This window comes from Typopeltis vanoorti, chromosome 1 (assembly GCF_054136105.1).
Source record: "Typopeltis vanoorti isolate ZY-2024b chromosome 1, IOZ_Tvanoo_1.0, whole genome shotgun sequence".
Taxonomy (NCBI): domain Eukaryota; kingdom Metazoa; phylum Arthropoda; class Arachnida; order Uropygi; family Thelyphonidae; genus Typopeltis; species Typopeltis vanoorti.
Window position 1 is genome coordinate 77,519,348 of NC_143549.1, and position 21,276 is coordinate 77,540,623.

General features: G+C 35.1%; 1 protein-coding gene across 4 annotated transcripts in view; it reads left to right on the forward strand.

Annotated features, from left to right (window-relative positions):
- Positions 1-21,276, forward strand: part of LOC150110112 (putative E3 ubiquitin-protein ligase makorin-1) — a 287,948-nt gene that overhangs the window by 169,382 nt on the left and 97,290 nt on the right. For all 4 annotated transcript variants that reach the window (XM_090391472.1, XM_090391481.1, XM_090391489.1 and 1 more), the window contains one exon: positions 17,431-17,657. In XM_090391472.1, coding sequence (XP_090247598.1) covers positions 17,431-17,657 — 227 coding nt within the window. The remainder of the gene's footprint in view (positions 1-17,430; positions 17,658-21,276) is intronic.

Genomic DNA, 21,276 nt, shown 5'->3' on the forward strand with positions numbered 1-21,276 from the left:
AGTATTGCTTGATATAATGCCCCATTCACACCATATAGCTGTGGCGTATTGAAGAACTTCTCTCTTGGCACCTTGTCATATGCCTTTTCCAAATCGACAAAACTTAAATACAGATCTTTCTTATATTCCCATGCTTTCTTGACTATTTGTTGTAAAGTGATGATCTGATCCTGACAGCCTTTATTTGGCCTGAATCCAACTTGTTCTTCACCAAACTTTTCTTCCACAATTCTTCTCAACCGTTTCTCAAGTATACTTGCATAGATCTTGCTAGGAACACTCAGTAGGGAAATACCTCTGCAATTCTCACATTCAGTTTTATTTCTCTTTTTATATATGGGTACTATTAGAGCTCTACCTCAATCATCGGACTGCACTGCATAGTTCAGAAATCCTGGACCCTCTGTCCAGGCTTTGTGAACTATGCAGTGCAGCCACTGTAAGACTCTTTATTCCACCATACTTCAGCATTTCTGGTCAAATATCATCTACTATTGCTGCCTTTCCACATTTCAAGCCTTTGAATGATTTTTCTACTTCAAGTATGGATATGTATTCCTGACTGCATGCCTGGTCAGTGTTTTTTACCACTGTGCTGTCATCACGGCTTGTTTCATTTAGCAGTTTTTCGAAAGTAATTACTCCATGCTTCAAGGATATCTTTTTCTCCCGTTTTCATGTCACCTTTATCATCTCTAACTCCTTTTACAGCACTCTTTCCTCCATTCCTAAGCTTCTTCAACAACCTCCAGAATATTTTGCCACTTCTTGATATTTATTTTCTATATTCTTGCCAAAGTCCTCCCATGACTTTTGTTTAGCTAGTTTTACACAGTGTTTAACATTCTTGCATTTGTCTCTGTATTCTCTAAGAGCACAAGCTGACTTATTTGCCAGGAACTTTTGATATGCTTTCTTCTTTTCCTTCACTGCCTCTTTAGCTTCCTTTGCCCACTAATATGTTCTGATTTTTCTATCCTTGTAGACAACCTCACCACATGCCCCTCTAGCTGAATCAATCAATGTTTACTTCAGGATTTGTCACTGAACCTCCAAGGTTTGGTTCCTGTTCTAAAACTCTTTCATTTTTTTCTTCAATAATCTTTGTGTATTTTAGTCTACAGTTCACATCTGAGAGCTGCTCAACTTTTATTCGCTTTAAAACTTTCTTACCTGTCATTCTTTTTAATATGAAATTAAATTTTATCCTGCTCAAGACTAAATAGTGATCACTTCCAATTTCAAATCTTCTGTACACTCTGGTGTCCTGCACCATGGAGAAAACTTCACTATCAACAATAACATAGTCAACGAGACTTTTCTTATTCCTTGCCTCTTCTCTCCATGTGAATTTGTGCACATTTTTATGTTGGAACATGGTGTTAGTAATAACCAGTCCATGTCCTGAGCAGAAATCCAACAGATATTTGCCATTATTATTAGCTTTGCTCTTTTCTCCAAATTTTCCCAAAATATTTTTGTATGTCTCACAATCATTTTCTACTCTGCTATTTAGATCCCCAACAAGGACAAACTTTTCCTTTTTCTTTGTGTCAGTTGCTTTTTCTAAAGCCTTAAAAAATTCCTCCACTTCTACCTTAGTAGAACCTTCTGTGGGACCATAGGCACAAATAAGTCTCATTGTCCAGTTCCCCCATTCTCATATTTGCCCACATTACTCTACTTGAGACTGACTGCCATTCAAGAAGATCAGCCTTGTATTTTGTATTGAATACTATGGCTACTCCTTCTTTTCCTTGATTGTCATTGCCTGAATATAACATTTTGTATTTATTGCTCAGAAAGATCTCACCAGTTTTGGTCTTTTTTGTTTTAGTCACCCCTATTATGTCGATCTGGTACTTATTCTTCATAAGTACTTGGTAAATTTTTCAGTTAGCTCCATTTCTTTGCCATTCAGGTTTCTTATGTTGATAGTACCGATCTTTAACTCTGGTGATGTTAATTTGGGGTGTGTGTTTAGATTTCTTCCAGTAGCTGACTTTTCGCTGTTCGCCCTGATTCCCTGCAAAAACAACAGGGGCCTTGTTTAACTGGGCGATTTCCCAGCCGGCATAAAATTTTGTCATGTTGTACCATCATTTTTTATTTTGGTTTAACCAAAAGAATACAATTTGTTCGGCTAATTCCCAAATTGCCAGCTGATCTTCGTTCGTTTAGTATCCAGGTGGATACCAAACAGGGTGCACCACGAGAAGGTGAGCATTGGACATTAGGTCAGAAGCCCTGGACAGCTCTCCGCATTCCTTTAATGGCTATGTGGAGGTCTTCTCTCAGTTATACAGCTTTGACCATTAAGCACCCCGAATAGCTTTATCCCACTGGATATTATGAGTAGTGTTAATACTGTGTTGTGCTAGACCAAACTTCTGAGGTTTGTTGTATTCAATATAATATTGATGTTCTTTAATTATTTTTTCCACAGAATGGCCAGTTTGCCCAAAATAAGAAACATCGCATTCACATGGTTTATATTTGGTAAACGTCAGCCAAAGATAGAGATGACAAAGAGGAAATTTTTTTGATAGGAACATAAGTGGGAATCAATTGGTACTTTTTCGTAATTCTAGCTATAGGTTCTGAGATTCCTGGAATGTAAGGGATTGGAACTCTGCGGACTGTTGAAGAAATCTTAGGTATTGGAACATAAGATTCAATTATGTGTTGGATTTGATTAGGGTTGTAATTATTCGATTCCATTAACTTTTTAATGATGGAAAGTTCTTGTTATAAGATTACTGGAGAAGAGCACACTTTATGTGCTCTATTAATTAGAGATTTAAGAATGCCAAATTTTTGAAATGTGTGGTGAGCAGACTTTTTATCAATGTATCTGCCAGTAAATGTGGGCTTTCGAAAGATGCTTGTAGATAAGATATCAGGAGAAATTCGAGTAAGGAGGATGTCCAAAAAAGTTTAAAGTACTATAATTTTTGTTTTTTAATTGAATTGAATTGAATACGTGGATGAAGGCTATGTGACTGTTGTAGAAAGGTGGAAAGCTCATTTTCAGTATGTAACCAAATAGCGAAGAAATCATCGACATAACGACCAAAGAGATGGTTGAGGATGAATGGATGAAAACGTAGTGTCTTCTAATTGTTTCAAAAAGTAGTTTGTAGAGGGCTGCCCATGGCAGTACCTAAGAAACTTTAGGCATATACACATTAATAAACACTTTGTTACAGTCATATAGATTTCAACGATACCATAACGATACCAAAGAGATGGTTGAGGATGAATTGATGAAAACGTAGTGTCTTCTAATTGTTTCAAAAAGTAGTTTGCCAAAGGTGGAGACAGAGGGCTGTCCATGGCAGTACCTTCAGCTTGTTTGTAGATTTTGTTTTTCCATATCAGATTTGTTATCCATCCAATAATCTGAATGGATAACAAATTTGAAAATGTTTACAATATCTGGAGGGGAATTTTCATATTGTTACGTCGTTGCTTTCTGCTATTTTCTAACCTTTATTATCTCTATAATCACTATTATCTATTCTGTACACGGATCTAAGAAATCTCTATCTATGGTTAGTCTCCTTTTCGGATACTGGCAAATTTATATTTTAAAGCTGCGCCAGCCAGTATCCTATAATAGGAAGGACTCTTACTCAGGGAGACTTTCCTAAAACTTTAGGCATATACACATTAATAAACACTTTGTTACAGTCATATAGATTTCAATTAGCAGTCGTGACCAGTAATCTATCTCTAAACACTTTCTATTCCCACCCGCCTAGGTTCAATTTTATAAGTGATAATTTGATCTCGTAATCAGGCATAACTCAGGCCTAAGTAATAAAACATGTTTATTGGGATTTCAAGACATTTACAACTATGATGTATCATATATTCAATGATCTCAATTTCATGCAAATAAATTCATGCTAAGAAAATCAGTACATACTAAGTTAATTCAAATCATACTAAGTTAGTTCAGGAAAATGCTAAACAAAACTAGATAAGGTAAATAGAACACATTACTACACAAAATATAATCCTTTTCCCCAACTTACACATTATACGTTCTGATGACATTCAATTAAAATGCTTTCTGCAATATCAGCTTCACTTATCAAATTCACTCACACTCGTATATGTAATTGCTTCCAGTCAATTTTGTTTTACGGAAGCTGGCTACTCCAAATAACAATTCTCACTAAAGTTCTCCAGTGAATTGTCCACATTCTTTTATTATACACGATTTTCTTTCCTTTAACACAACTGACACATATAATGAAATTCTCTACCGACTCTTTTCCAGATATCAGGTCGCTTCCACGTATAGGGTCTGGTTACTTTCCGATTAGGCTGTCTCTGCACCTGGCGTTAGGCTATGCTGTCCTTAAACTGCTGCCAGACATGCACGTGTCTGTTACTGCTTCTAAGGAAACTTTCTCCATTCCTTCCGATGGGACATTCAGCGGGGGGGGGGCTCAATTCTGCAGAGGCCAATATCTCACGATTAGCTCCGCATGGAATCTTTCAAGCATCTTGCTGTCTGACATCGCTGCACCGACGCACATCTCTCTCTTTCTCTCTCTCTCTCTAACCACCAGTCAAAGGATCCACGAGAAGAAAAGCCAGAAAAAGTCCTCTAAAATGGCGTGCATCACCTTATATTCCCACTTCATTCTGCAGAGGCCAATATCTCACGATTAGCTCCGCATGGAATCTTTCAAGCATCTTGCTGTCTGACATCGCTGCACCGACGCACATCTCTCTCTTTCTCTCTCTCTCTCGAACCACCAGTCAAAGGATCCACGAGAAGAAAAGCCAGAAAAAGTCCTCTAAAATGGCGTGCATCACCTTATATTCCCACTTCATGCGCCCTCTTTTTCGCTGTGTATTTTCTGCACGACCCTCTTCATTCATATCCCAAGTTGATCCCTTACTTTCCTTTTGCTCTTGGAGTGATGTTTTTGTGGAAAGCGTGCTAACATCATCTTCCTGCGTTTGCCATTGCCTCCGGCCCTACGCTCAACTTGTACGGCTCGCATGCGACCATTGGACTGCTACTTACAACTTGTCTAGTGATTTACAACATACTATATACCTTAATGAAACTAATAATTTTGTTATACAAATTCTCTATTTTAATTTCTGGTTAGACAGCAATTATACATATTCTCACATATAACAAACAATTTTCTTTATTTTCTGCTGGAGTGCAGATAGATTTAACATGTTAAATCCTGAATGAATAATTTCCTTTCAAAAGTTCTCCATTCAGGAGCTAACAATATTATAATTTGATTGTGTTGGCTAATGGAATATTGGTAAACAGAGAAACAGTGTCGAAACTGACTAGTAACTCAGACTGTTTGATTTTTATATCCTTGATTTTTTTCAAAAAAATCTGTTGAATTTTTTATGTAGGATCTGGAATGTCCAGTGAGAGCACTTAAAGAACGTGACACTTTTGCAATTCAATAGATAGGAGAATCAATGCAGTTCACGATAGGTCGCACTGGATAGCCTTCTTTATGGATTTTCGGGAATCCATATAGACGGAGAGTTCTTCCAAAGTACGTGCATAATTTATCCACATAATTTTGGTCCCAACTGATAATCTCATCGAGTAATTTATTTAATTGTTTAATACGTGAATTTGTAGGATTATGCATGATCACTTGGTAGGTAGAGGTATCTTCTAAAAGGCTGGATACTTTTGTCTCATAGTCTTATTCATGATTACAATAGTTTTTCCTTTATTGGCCTTAGAAATAGAAATGTTATTATCTCTTCTTAAAGAAGAGATAATAACATGTCTAGTATAGTGCAACACAGTATTAACACTACTCATAATATCCAGTGGGATAAAGCTATTCTCCTCCATAGATGCAGGTTCAAATATGAACGCCTTTTTAAAGAAATTTCTGAAGCTATTTTACACCGACTGAATTTAAACCGAAATGATCGTCTCTCTCTCTCTCTCTCTCTCTCTCGAAGATCTGGGAGACTTTTTTATATATTCAATAAAAAAAAAACAGTTATCTTAAATATTAATTAATTATTATTTTCTATCATTTCCTAGCATGCAGCAACAATTGTATTTTAATAGGTGATCCACCGAATGTTCGTTACTTGTATTCCATTCCTATAACTGTTTATGTGACACTGAAGATATACTATTAGTTTTAGTATGAAATATCTGTACCTTATTAATTAAAAAGTTATTACTATGGTCTTATGTGTTCTTTTAATAATTATACTATGCCACAGGCACCTCTAAAAATAAGAATCATCATCCTTCACGATGAATTTACTAAGCAAACAGGAAGGTTAGGAAAACTATCCGTTTTACAAGGTAAGTTTCGAGCATGGATTGCCTTCCTGAAAAAATGTTGTGGCACGAAAGTTATTCCTACATTTGTTAGGTTTAAAGAAACAATTCGGTCTCCTGGAGCCCACTCTATTTACATTCGTGCAAGATTTTCCTTAATTTGTAACCAACTTCATACTGCCAAAAAAGAATTAGCTTCCATTATTAAGTCTATTTTGGATCTCAAAGAAGAAATTTCAGCTGTTCTTAATGATGAATTACTAGATATTGTTCTTCATTTATCAAAACAATCTTTAACCTGCTCTTACGAAAGAAATTTTCACAGACTTATGCAAAAATATAATTCTTTATATCACAAGCAAAAGAAAAACTTAACCTCTGACATCACTTCTAATAATAAATGGATTGTTTCAATCGCACTTTATCCAACGCCGAAACCAGTGCATTAGCTAAAAGACCTTGATTTTGCAGTTATTCCTACACGCATTCCGTATCTTGATTTTTTATATAATATAGAAAGCAATCTGTCAGGACTTTCTAGCGACGATGCTGACAAACTTCATTTTGAAGTTGCAACTTCATTATTTAAAAGCAAATTACCTCCATGCAACTTATGAAATTCTGAAATCAATGGGCTAACTTCTTTAAGAAGAGATAATAGCATATCTATTTCTAAGGCCGATAAAGGAAAAGCTATTGTAATCATGAATAAGACTGACTATGAGACAAAAGTATCCAGCCTTTTAGAAGATACCTCTACCTACCAAGTGATCACGCATAATCTTACAAATTCACAAATCAAACAATTAAATAAATTACTCGATGAGGTTATCAGTTTGGACCCAAATTATGTGGATAAATTATGCACCTGCTTTGGAAGAACTCCCCGTCTATATGGACTCCCGAAAATCCATAAAGAAGGCTATCCAGTGCAACCTATGAATTGCATTGATTCTCTTACCTATCAAATTGCAAAAGTCTTGTCACGTTCTTTAAGTGCGCTCACTGGACATTTCAGATCCTACATAAAAAATTCAACAGATTTTCTTGAAAAAAATCAAGAATATAAAAATCAAAGAGTCTGAGTTACTAGTCAGTTTTGACATTGTTTCTCTGTTTACCAATATTCCATTAGCCGACACAATCAAATTATTATATGAAGATTACCATTCAGGCTATTTTAGCTGGAAAAACAAAATCTATGAACAAGTTGAAGGTACTGCCATGGGCAGTACCTTCAACTTATTCATAGTCCTCTGTTTCCACCTTTGTCAAACTACTTTTTGAAACAATTAGAAGACACTATGTTTTCATCCATTCATCCTCAACCATCTCTTTGGTATCGTTATGTCGATGATATCTTCGCTATTTGGTCACATACTGAAAATGAGCTTTCCACCTTTCTACAACAGTCACATAGCCTTCATCCACGTATTCAATTCAATTCAATTGGAAAAAGAAAATTATAGTACTTTAAACTTTTTTGTACATACTCCTTACTCGAACTTCTTCTCTACCTTATCTACAAGTGTCTTTCGAAAGCCCACATTTACTGGCAGATACATTCATAAAAAGTCTGCTCACCACACATCTCAAAAATTTGGCATTCTTAAAACTCTAATTAATGGAGCACATAAAGTTTGCTCTTCTCCAGTAATCTTACAACAAGAACTTTCCATCATTAAAAAGTTAATGGAATCGAATAATTACAACCATAATTGAATCTTATGTTCCAATACCTAAAGTTTCTTCAATGGTCTGCAGAATTCCCATCCCTTACGTTCCAGGAATCTCAGAACCTATAGGTAGAATTTTGAAAAAGTACCAATTGATTCCCACTTATGTTCCTATCAAAAAAATTTCCTCTTTATTGCCTTCTACAAAAGATAAACTGTCATCTCTATCTTTGGCTGGTATTTACCAAATACCATTCGAATGCGATGTTTCTTACTTTGGACAAAATGGCCGTTCTGTGGAAAAAATAATTAAAGAACATCAATATTATGTTGAATACAACAAACCTCAGAAGCTTGTTCTAGCACAACACCGTATTAACACTACTCATAATATCCAGTGGGATAAAGCTATTCTCCTCCATAGATGCAGGTTCAAATATGAACGCCTTTTTAAAGAAAGTTGTGTGCACCGACCTAATTTAAACCGAAATGATTGTCTCTCTCTCTCGAAGATCTGGGAGGCTTTTATTTGATGTAATCAATAAAAAAAAAACAAATGATCTTAAATATTAATTAATTATTATTTTCTGTCATTTCCTAGTATGCGGCAACAATTGTATTTTAATAGGTGATCCACCGAATGTTCGTTACTTGTATTTCATTCGTATAACTGTTTGTAACACTGAAGCTGTACTATTAGTTGTAGTATGAAATATCTGTACTTTATTAATTAAAAAGTTATTACCGTGGTCTTACGTTTTCTTTTAATAATTATACTATTTCACAGGTACCTCTAAAAATAAAAAACTTGTATAATGCTATGCATTATGTAAAGGATTACTATCATGACTGGTTTCGACCTTTATTGAGGTCTCATCAGTGGGAGCCAGATCCAGAAGTAATACCAAGGTTGAAGTAATGCAGAAAAAATATTATACTCTGCTCAACTGACAGATATTTTAATACATCAACTGATCTCATTTTGATATGATGTTTTAACAGTATTCAAGTGGAATTTTTCCAGATTTGGTTTGAAGTTTTTGTGAAATATTAATTGGATCTTGGCAGATAAATTCCTGCTGTGTCCAGTTCAGCACAACAAAGAGTTTTTAGTATGCCCTTACATAAAGAAAAATGTAAAAAAAACTAAATTATAAATAATATTAACTTAAATAAATTAATAAATGGAAATAATGTAGTAGAAAACACTGTGGAGTCTACTAAATCTGCGTACTTTATGCTGTTATCCAAACCAGAAAATCAAGTACAGTCATACTCCGACTTAGGTGCCTGAAAGATACGCCTCACCACTAGTCGTATCTTTCAGGCACTGGCTGCATTCGCCAGTGTCGCACGTGCTGTGAACAAGCACCGACGTGTTTCACACGGTCTCCATTCATACCTGATTTTTATAGTCTACAAACCTTGCGATTGTTTAATGTTATGTTCTTGATAAAAATTTTATCACATAAAAAATAATGTCATCCAAAAGAAGCAAGTCCGATTCTTCTGCATCTAGTAAGAAAATTGACTTTGGAAGCAAAACTCAACATTATTAAGGATTTTGAGTGTAATGAAAATTTGTGAGTAGCAAAGAAGTTCGATCTACAGGAATCCACAGTAAGAACAATCATAAAAGAAAGGTTAACAGATTTTGGAGGACATTATTATTATTATTATTATTATTCTGAGCAACTCCAAGGAGTCGACAGACTCATCGAGGGAGGCCCTAACATCATGTCAAGAACAACTATTCGACATTCACACAGTATCTATCATACCTTGCCTTGAACTCATTCATGGTCGTAGCACCCACCACAGACTCTGGCAGCTTATTCCACTCATTCATGGCCCCTAGTCCTCCCGCCACCAGTCCTATTTTCAAAAATATCTTCTGGATTAATCTTATAGTAACCCTTCAGTAATTTGAATGTCTCAATCATATCACCCCTTTTCCACCTATCAACCAATTTTTGCAACCCACAAATCATCAACCTATTCTCATAAGGTTCATTACACAGACCTGCTATCATCTTGGCCACTCCTCTCTGGATCCTCTCCACTTCCTCTCCATCACGAAGAAACCTTGGCACCCATAACTGGGCACAGTAGTCCAGATGGAGTCTTATCAAGGCTAGATAGGGGAACAATAACTTGTTTGTCTCTGCATGTTAAAGTATTTTACAGAAGCCAAGTGATTTGATGAGCTGATTTAGCCACTTTTGCAATGCGCCCCCCCTAAACTTCAATTCCCTATCCACCAACACTCCCAAATCCCTGGCCTCATCAATCTCCTGGAGTACGGTTCCACCAATGTGATATACTGCTGCTATTCTTTTCACCCCAAAATGCATAACCTTACACTTTGCCACATTAAATTGACATCCATTTTTCCTAGCCCAGTCCTCCAAACTATCCAAATCATCCTGTAAAATTTTGACATCCTGTGCACTCACAATTGCTCTACCCAACTTTGCATCATCAGCAAACAAGTGAACACTTCCTCTCAGATCCTTTCCTATATCATTGATGAACAAATTGAAAAGTAGTGGTCCAAGAACAGAGCCCTGCAGCACACCACTAGTCACAAGCCGTCTTTTGGACTCAACTCCTGAATAAACCACTCTCTGGTATCTCTCCATCAACCACCCTCCTATCCATCTCACCAACCCTATATCCATCCCCATCTGCTCTAGTTTACTGATTAGGGTTCCATGTGGTATCCTGTCAAAGGCCTTGGCAAGGTCCAGTAAAATCACTGTAAAACCATTACCCTTATCCAGTTCAGCCTTTACTGTGTTATAAAACGTGAGCAAGTTACTGACGCATGATCTACCCTTTACAAGACCATGTTGTCCCCCATACAATATCCCATTTTCATCTATCCAATCCTGTATTCTTTTCTTGACTAATTGCTCTAAGACCTTGACAACGATTCCTGAAATGCTAATCGGTCGGTAGTTTACAACAGCAGTCTTGGAACCACCTTTATGCAGAGGAACTATTTTCCCCTCTTTCCACCTCCTCGGGACTAACCCAGACCCGAGACTCAAATTAAACAAAATGGTCCAGGGTACTGGCAATTCTTTAGCCCGCTTCTCGTACGACACGAGCTGGTATACCATCCAATCCCACAGAGTATTGACATTGAGGTTATGCAATAGACCACTCACCTCCACTTCATTCACCACAATTCCCGTATAATCTATTGGTTCATTCATTTCTGCAATGTCACCACCTGGATGATATATTCTTGCAAAGTGCTCACTCAGTAACTCAACTGTATCAACTGATTCAGTTACCTCCCTACCATTGGCATTCTTTAAAATCATTCTGCAAATATACATTTTTCCTTTTACTTGCAACATATCGAAAAAACTGTTTAGGATTCTCTTTAGCCTTCATGGCCAATGTTTTTTCGTAATCCTTTTTTTGCTTTTCTTACCACACTCGTTACCCTTCTGGCCTGCACTTTATACCGTTCAGGTGCCTGCCGGTCACCTTTCTCCTTAAATTCCTTCCATAGTTGTTTCTTTTTTTGCAGCTCAAGCTTAATGGTATTACTCATCCATTTAACCCCTACTTGATTTATTATTCGGACTCTAGGTATACAGTCAGCCATTGCTTCATGCAAACACTTCATAACTGCCTCCCATGCACTATCAACTTCTAGTCCTTGCAGTTGTACATGCCATGGCACTGAACCAATCAACCTCCTAAGCTTGTCATACTTTCCAGCCCAATAATTCCACATGTACCCTGTCTTAATTGTAAATTCCACACCTTTAGCCGCCTCCCAAGTCAAGACCCTATGATCACTCTCACCAATTGGTGGCAATGTGGTTATATTTGTTACAGACAAATCCTCAGATGTAATTACTATGTCAAGCACTCTCTGACCCCTAATATTTTCCATTACATGCTGTCACAGATAGTTATCCCTTAATAACCATCCAATTCCTTCCTCCTGTGTGTCCGCTCCTCACTCCAATCAGTGCAACCATAGTTGAAATCTCCCATAATAATTACCCTCCTTCCACTCATTTCTTCTATTTGCTTGTGCATACTGTCTCCACCATCTTTTCCATCACCTGGTCTATAGCAGCACCCAATTATATATTTTGTTCTACTAGCCACAATCTCACACCAAATGTCCTCAAACGTGCTCTTTTCTCTATCCTGCAATTCATCTTCTATTCTCCTTGCCTGCAGCTCATCAGCTGTCATCAACAATACACCTCCCCCCCATTTTATTCTCCCTGTCATTCCTGAACACACCATACCCATCACATTCAATCCAACTAGCTATATCATCTACAGTTAGCCATGATTCACTAATGCCAATAACCTGTGGTCCGGAAGTGCCAACCATGGCCAAAAACTCTTCCTGCTTGTTCCTAATACTCCTAGCATTAGTGTACATGAATTTAAGACCCCCATTAGCCCCATCCCTACCTTGATATCTTATATTAACTATCCCATTCTGATTTGTTGTCCTCCTTATTCGCTTGGGCATATTATACTCATTCATACATTCAACTGCCTCCCTAAGGTCTGTCTACTCCCCCCCCCCTTAATAAATATAGTTTCCCTGATTTTGCACATCCACTACATTCAGCAACACTTTTTCAAGTCTCCTTACACTGACTCCATTCAAATGCAAGCCATCCATCTTGTATAGATCCTTTCACTCATTGAACTCACTCCACACGTCCACAAATTCCACACCACTCGTCATACATAACCCACGCATAAAGTCATTCGCAATTATGGCCCTCCTTTTAAATATTTCATTGTCATACCATGGCAAAAGATTAAGCATCCTAACTCTCTCTCACTCTTTTCTTTTGCTACCTCAAACAATTCATTCAGGGCCTCTATCATTTCCATTTTATCTCCTTTCAAATCATTCATACCTACCCCAGCAATCATTTCTTTCACCCTTTCCTTTTGCTCTCTAATAGACTCCGTTACATCCTTTATGGTCGCACCAGGTTGGTACGATTTTGTCAAATCCTCTACTAACATACCTCCTACTAACGAGTCTCCATACAGCACTCTCTCCTTCATTTTGTTTACATTCACACTCATACGCTTATTTTTCCTATCATACTTTTTATTATTGGCTGGTACACTCAGTTGACTGTTGTTCATACGCTCTAGTTGCCGCTTTGCCCTTTGTATCGTTCCGCTCAACAACGCGATCTCACTCATTGCATCTATCTCATCTTTTTTGTTCTCTGTAAAACCATTAATTTGCTCTGAATTAATACCATCACTTTCTACATTCACGCCCTTACAGTTCTCTGGTACAACCTCACCATTTCTTGTCATATCACTATTTTCTTCATTCTGAAGTTTGACAAAAATATCACACTCACTACCTGAAATAAATACACTTTAATTCCTCATTCTCCTTACATTTTCTACACACATTCACTCCTTTATTATCATCTAACCATACTCCGACCGCATTCCGCAAAGCATACATTTCGCTGAATGATCTCCTTTATATTACCGTTATTGAATAAAGATGGCGAACCATCATTACTGGCTGCCATTTTCCTTCATATGGGAGTCATACTCACTACTAACGTATTTTATCAAATTATATAAAATGAAACACCAAAAACACACAAACAGACACACTAAGATACGCAAGGTGAATGAAACTACATAATATTCAAGTAAATTTATCAAAGATAACTTAAAATAACACTTATCTTATCAGGAGCTTTCAACAAACACAATCGACTACGAATCCTTCTAGCAGCAGAACATAGATTCTAACGAGGAATGAATTGTAGCCACAAGGCAAGGAATAAAAAAATCATTAGCTTGCTATGAAGAAATTTTGTGTGACAAGAAAAAGACGTTATGCCGTCAGACGAATCTATTAGATTTTATGAAACCATCAAAATAACTTTCTTTTTTTTATGTACGAAAAACTACAATTATGATTATATTTCTTAAAAAATATAGGTGTTTTTGTAAACCTTTGGTTCCCAATTGTATGTTTGTATATATAAATTACATGCAAAATTATACCCCGAGTTACGCGAATTTGACTTGCACGCTTTTTGTTGGTCCCACCTACCGTGTAACTTCGGGGTTTTACTGTATTCATAAGGCTACATTCAGAAATTTTTTCTGTGGATTACTTTTGAAACTGTTATGATTTATGAATGCTTTACTTGTTTTCATTCTTCTTTGTAATTAACGATTTGCTCTGAAAATGGGAAAACATGTTTTTACTTCATGTTTTTGCTTTCTCTTCCCATCATATCTACAATTGATTACTTTTGTGTTGGGACACCTAATATGGTGTCGCGATAAATTGCAAATGAATATTTTTACATTTGGAGGATTTTAAAATTCACAAGTCCCACCCTCTTTCCCTCTACCCCGCCTTCCACTTTTTTAGTAAGCATCTTAGCAATGATAAGATATCTAAAATATGACCTATATAAAATGTGGGTAGTGTTATGATGAATTCTGTGACTTGATAGAGGTCAAATAATAATGTTTTCATTACTTGTCTGTCTTAGCCATCAGATAGTAAACAAAATTCTAGTGCATCCATTGTCATCACATCACAAAAACTATGTGGCTGAATGATGCATTATCACAAAACTTTACAAAAGAAAAATAAATAAATGCATTTTACTATATACAACTAATCATCAGCTATATACAAATAAATTATTTGCATGACTGATTTGTGCATGCATGCATGCTTGATATTAATTTTTTGGTTTATTATATGAGCAAATTAATTGCACTTTATAGATTTTATTACTTTTAGCATGAATCTAAGTGCATGCACATGAGCACAAAAAAAAATTGCCATAGAATGTTAATTTGTTAAGTCCCTAGTTTTGAGAGGTTAGATATATACATTACTGCTTCAAGGCAAGTTGGAAAAATGCTACAGGAAAAGTGTTTTCTAAAGTAAATTAATCTTAAATGATGTTTTGGATAGTAAAGAATATTTTATTTACTTTTGTATTTTCTTGTAAACAGTTGGGATTATCTAAATTAATTAGCTGCAAGCTTATATGATTTATAACAAATACTTAGCAGTGAGTAACGGCAGAGTAACTTGATCAGGAATTCTACTCTATTACAATGCTTGTTATTTTGTTATGTTTAGATCCTGACACAAGATATCTTTTTCAGTATTCATTTCAGCCTTGTCGTTTGGCTAGTAGTGAACATAATGAGCCTTCTTGATAATCATTTCATCCTGCCAGTCAGTGCACATTTAACACATGCCTGGCTCAAGGTCTGTTGCATCACTCTTCCAGTGATGATCAGAGAGGTTACCACTATAAAAATGACTTACAGCACATAATTGTAGTGCCCAGATAGGATTTTAAATTTTAATTGTCCTAGTTTATTCAGCATTAGATGCTTCTATAATACAGTTTTTAGTCTGAGTTCTTTTTTAAGGTTATTTTCTTTTTGCATTAAACACATTAGATATTTAGCTCATTGCAAAGATTTCAGTGAGTGATATTCTACTACTCCTTTCCACAGAGACACTTTGTGTCTCTGTGGAAGGGGGTAGTAGAAGTTCCAGAGGTCATCCCATATGGCACCTTTGTAATTCCAAAGGACATTAGACAGAATGATTGGATGAAGGACATTCACATTCTTTATAGTAAAGGAAATTTGAATGAGGTAATGATCTCAGTGGAGAAGTGACATCTACAGTGTATTTAGAAGGAGTGCTAGTTAAGAAAAGGGGGGTCAAGGGTGTTGGTGAGGATTATCTGGTATTCTTGTGGGTAGATGAACTATCTTTTGTTAGTCTTCACTCATATTTGTAGATTTAGGGACTCAAAAACACACGTGTTGAACAGATTATTTTATTAATTACAAATAAAATAAACTTGACGTTTCGACCTCTATATCGAGGTCATCATCGGAAGAATACAACTGTATGCAGAACCAAGCTACATGCTCATGCTTTCTATACCAGTAAACTAAATCTACGCAGTTAATAAATCTTTTTTCTAGCCTGACCTCTAGTGATAGAAAAGAAAAACAAATGAATAAAAAAAATAAATAAATAAATAAATAAAATAAAAATAAAAATAATAATAAAAAAAAGAAAGAATTATCTTTTGTTAATGGCAAATACCTTAGTATTTCTAACTAGCTTGATCACTAGATTTAGAGAAAAGAAGTTAGTTTATGTTGTGGACATTGTAGACCCCCCCCCTAGGGAAGGTGACCTTGCTGGGTATTTTGATATATTGAAAATTAAGCTTTAGAGACAGCTAATCAAAAGACAAAGTAATTATCAGAATTTGGAGAGCAAGAGATATCATGAGTAGAATGATAAGGAAATTTTTGGTTAGAGCTGATCATATAAGGGGGATTTAAGGTTTGGCATTTTTTGACATGTGATGCCAGTTCTGGTGAATGCATACATAATACTCTTGCATTAGAAGGAACTATGATGAGATCTACATCAAAGGATTGGTGTACAGTCATTCTTATGGTTTATATTTAAATACCAACTACACATACACACCATCTGTTTACAATAGGCTCTTCTGCTTTTTTTGTGTGGGAGAGAGAGAAAAAAAAAAAAATATATATATATATATATATATATATATATATATATAAAAACACCTCATTTAAGCCATATATCACACAACTCTTATCCATTTACCTAATGACATGCTGTCTTGTTATTCACATCTAGGAGTATGTGAACTTCCCTACTTGTGACCTAGCTTGCTGTAGCCAGACAAGAAGATCTCTTGATATCTGCCTTGGAGAATATAAGTTATACATTCAGCACTGTTATTATGTCAAGTTAGAATTAGCAAACCATGCCTTGGGTACCCTTTCACACAGGATTAGATGGAAGAAAACAAAAGTGCTACACAGAAATCATAAGTTAGAAAGACTGTTTTTCAAACTTGCTGTAAAACATTCCCCAAATCTCAACAAGTATGGTTGTATCAGTTTACCAAAAATCTCAGAGACATTCATTTTAAGATAGAATTAATGGTTCTCAACCTCTCTCTCTCTGTATATATCCAACAAAAGTTGGCACCAATTAGGACTTCAGTTCTTTATGTTGTCCATTACGATCTTAAACTGTTTGCTCACTATTAACTAATTGTTGCTGTTTGCATACTGTAAAAAACTGTTTTGTGCTTAGTTGCTGATGTTTTGTTAGCTTTCTAATTTAGCATCATCTGAAGATGCTGGATAGAAAACTAACAAAATATCATCAACTAAGTAGATGAATATTGTTCATTTTCTTATTAGTATTTGTCCCCCCCCACCCTGTCTATATTTTATTTTTTTTTTTAATGTCTACCAGACACATTTTAAAAAGTCATATTGTATCTATAAAAATATATTTGTCTAGTATGTTATTTTTTATTTAATTACATTTTTACTAATGAATTTTTTTAGGTTCTTTGAAATCTTATGCTGATATCTTAAAAACACAAGAAAATGATGGCCTCATAGAACAAGCACAACCTAATCCACATTCAGAATCAGTACTCTGTCCTTTTGCTATTATGGGTGAATGTCCATATGGAGAGCAATGTGTTTATCTTCATGGAGATATTTGTGAACTTTGTGGAAGACCATGTCTTCATCCCTTTGATGAAGAACAGAGGAAACAGCACAATGAAGTAAGAGTTGATTTATTTTTATTAAACAAAGGTAAAAGACACTTGTCTTAACATGCAAAGATGTCACATATTCTTTTTTTATTAACTAAAACTTTATTTGATTGTAGTCATCAAAGTTAGTGTACTCCAAAAAATGGTCATTTGATTATTGATGTACCCAAAAAAGCCAAAGCTTTATGAGTGTTGAAACCTTTCAGTACTAATAAATGAATGCTCTTTCCTCTATGGCTGCATCAATTTTTCCAAAAGAATATTAGGTGATGGAGATGATGAATTCCAAAAACATAGGACAAGGCATTTACTAACCAAATTACTCATTCTTTGAAATATATATCCATTAATTGGGTAATGCATTAGAGGTTTAATGATGTTTCATTCCATTAAGCCTCTAGCATTATTTGGCTGTTTAAAGAATAGGTGATAATTGTAGCTCTTTATTCTTCTTCTCCTTTTTTACCTTTGTTTCAAATTCCCATTTATGTATTAAAAGTGCTCTGTAAACGATATTGCAATCATTGCAAAAATACAAAGACCGATATGAAATAGATTTCATTTAAGCTTCAGGTGTTGTGTTTTTGATACACTAACATTTGATTTGACAATTAAATTTTCTATTATTTCATTTTTGGTGTTGTGTATAAACCCATCAGCCTAAAAATGCTTTGAAGACAACCACTGATGTGACCTAAAAAAAAAAAATATATATATATATATATTTACATATTGTTTTGTGTAGTACTAACCGTAAAAGGTAATTTATTTTGAGTGTCAAATAATAGTAAGTTGAATTCAGCTGTTATTCTTTTTGTATGTTGCCTATTCTTCTCTTTTTATTTGGATAGGAACTTACTAGTCAGAGTTGGCAAAATATGGAGAATGTTACTGCAATTTTTTTTATTTTATTTATTTATTTTTATTTTTTGACATTTTCAAATTTCATTTTCAATGCAGGCAACACACAAGTCAGAGGGAGCCAAATCTAGGGGAATAGGGTATATTCCAACAATTCATAGTGCAGATACCTTAATTTTCCCATTGCCAAAACACCTTTGTAGGCAGGTGCATTGTCCTAATGAAAGATAATTTTTTTTCTGCAAACCAGGTCTTTTCTTGCGAACTTTTTCATCTAGTCTAGTTAAATGGTCAGAATAATATTCCCTGGTTATTGTTTTACCTTTTTCAAGATAATTAATAAACAAAATGCCTTTAGCATCCCAAAACGCCGATGCCATGGCCTTTCCTGTTGATGGAGCCGAATTTGTCTTCTTTGGTGCTGAACAACTGACTTCTGTCCGCTGTTTTGACTGTCGTTTGGATTCTGGTGTGTAATGGTGAATCCAAGTCTCATCCATAGTAATAAATCGATGTACAAAATCAGTTTTATTCTTGTTAAAATGCTCCATGCACTGTTCAGAGATTTTCATGCAAGTGTGTTTTTGAACTACTGTGGCATTCATCTTGCACAAATCTTTTTCATTTGCAATTCTTCACGCAAAATATATCCTACACATTCTTTTGAAATGCCTATAGTCAAAGTGCAATTTCACGCACTTTGACTCGCCGGTCATCCAATACTGTATTGTGTACTTGATCAATGATTTCTGTGTTGTTACACTTTTTGGACGTCCTTCACATGGATCATCTTCAAGGCTGGTACGGCAACGTTTAAACTCAGCAGTCCATTTCTTAATTGTCAAAAACAAAGAAGAGTGCCCATAATTTTTTATGTACTTCGAATGACTTTCTTTTGGCTTCAAGCCTTCTTTTACAAAGAATTTTATAACCGCACGATACTCGATTTTATCCATTTCAAGGGATAAAATCGAGTATCGTGCTTTGAAACTTTTGCTTCAGACAGCTGTGTAACACAAACTACTTGATAGAATGACTTGCAATTTCACATGAATGCTTATGACAGATGTACGAACTTAGAAAGAAAAAAAATCTTGCCGATAGTGTTGCCATCTATGATCGATGCCGGGAACTTTTCAGACCACCCTTGTATATATACATGCACAAACACATGTCTGCTTGCATTGTCTTCTTTATATATATATATATAGAAAAGAAATAATATGTATCTGTGTAATAAACTTCTATGGTATTACAAATATCAAAATAATTATTGAAATTATTTTTTGTACAAATTTCAGTTGATACTAGATGAAATTGAAAAGATTTTGACAATGAAGCAGCCTCTTGTATAGTAGCTAGTTAAAAGAGAGAAAATTAAATCAAGTTTTTAATTAAAGAATAGTATTTTGACATGCCTGCATGAAATTTTTTGAAAGTAAAGATTGTAAATAACTTGGTACAAGGCTTGATATTAGCTGAGACAGTATATAATTGAAAGATGAGCATGATGTAAGTATATTTCTACACTTACTACATAAGTGTAAAAATACATATCAGATAGCCAAAAAATATGAATAAAACCGATAATAATAAAAAAAAATCAGTACCAAAAAGATGAATTATAATGCAAACTGAAAATAAAAAAGGAGGGAGGAAAAAAAAGAATTAAAAACCTACATAGTAATCAACAAACATAATCAGAAGTACCTAGTAGAAGACTGTGTGCTTGCTTTGTGGTTTTTATTGAAAGAGGAGTTTAGTTAGTTCAAGGAGCATCAGGGTATTGGGCTGGTTTGAGAGTAGAGGGAAATCATTTATTTTGCTTAATTGACTGGAGAGGGGCAGTAAATTGGGGCTTTTTGTATTGGGTGGTTTTTATTTCTAAAGATTCAGAGTAAAGTATTGAAAATCAATAATTGTGACAATTTCAGGAGTATGATTTGATTGTATTGCATGCAAGGATATGTAAGTGGGCCAATTTTTTTGTTGTTTCAGGTATGTTTTTGTTTGTTTTTTCTTTGGGATGGAAAGTAAATAGTCTGGTATGGGAAGATTATTATCTCAATAATGTTCAGTTACGTGAGACTTTATAGAAGAAATTATGGCTATTGTGGTTCTCTGGTCTAAAAAAATTAATATCGTTGGTTATTTTATTTTATGTTATCAATTAAATCTTATAATTAATTCTTGTTCAGCTTCGTCTTTGAAAAATCTGCTAATTTTGTTATCTACTTATATGTTATGTTTTGCACCTTGTCTAGGGATCCCAGATACATTGGAAAAAAATACAGGACACTTATGACTGAGGATGAAAGTTTAGGATGAGCATCCATCACATATGCCAGTCTTACAAAATGATTCTAACTTTCAAAGTGTGTGTGTGTGGTAAGGTTTACTATCCACACACTTTACTAAGTATAAGTAAACAAATAGTAAATCAAATTGTTAGGTTGCATATTTTCATTAAGTCACTTTAAGTTGCTTTCAAATGGTTTGTTGCAGTGTATAAAAAGGAAGTGTATAATTGCACTTCCTTTTCGGCATTTTCAACGTTCAACAGGGCCACAGGAGAATTGAAAAACCATACATTTTAACAACAGCCATACAGTAATTAATATTCTGCAAGCACCATCCTGTTTCTCTCGGAGCAAGCTTCCAAAATGGTGTGAATCAAATGAACCATTCCGTGCTATTTAAAGCTAAGCCAGTATCACTGCACATATTGCACTGTTCTAACGAACTTATCATATTGCACTGTTCTAAC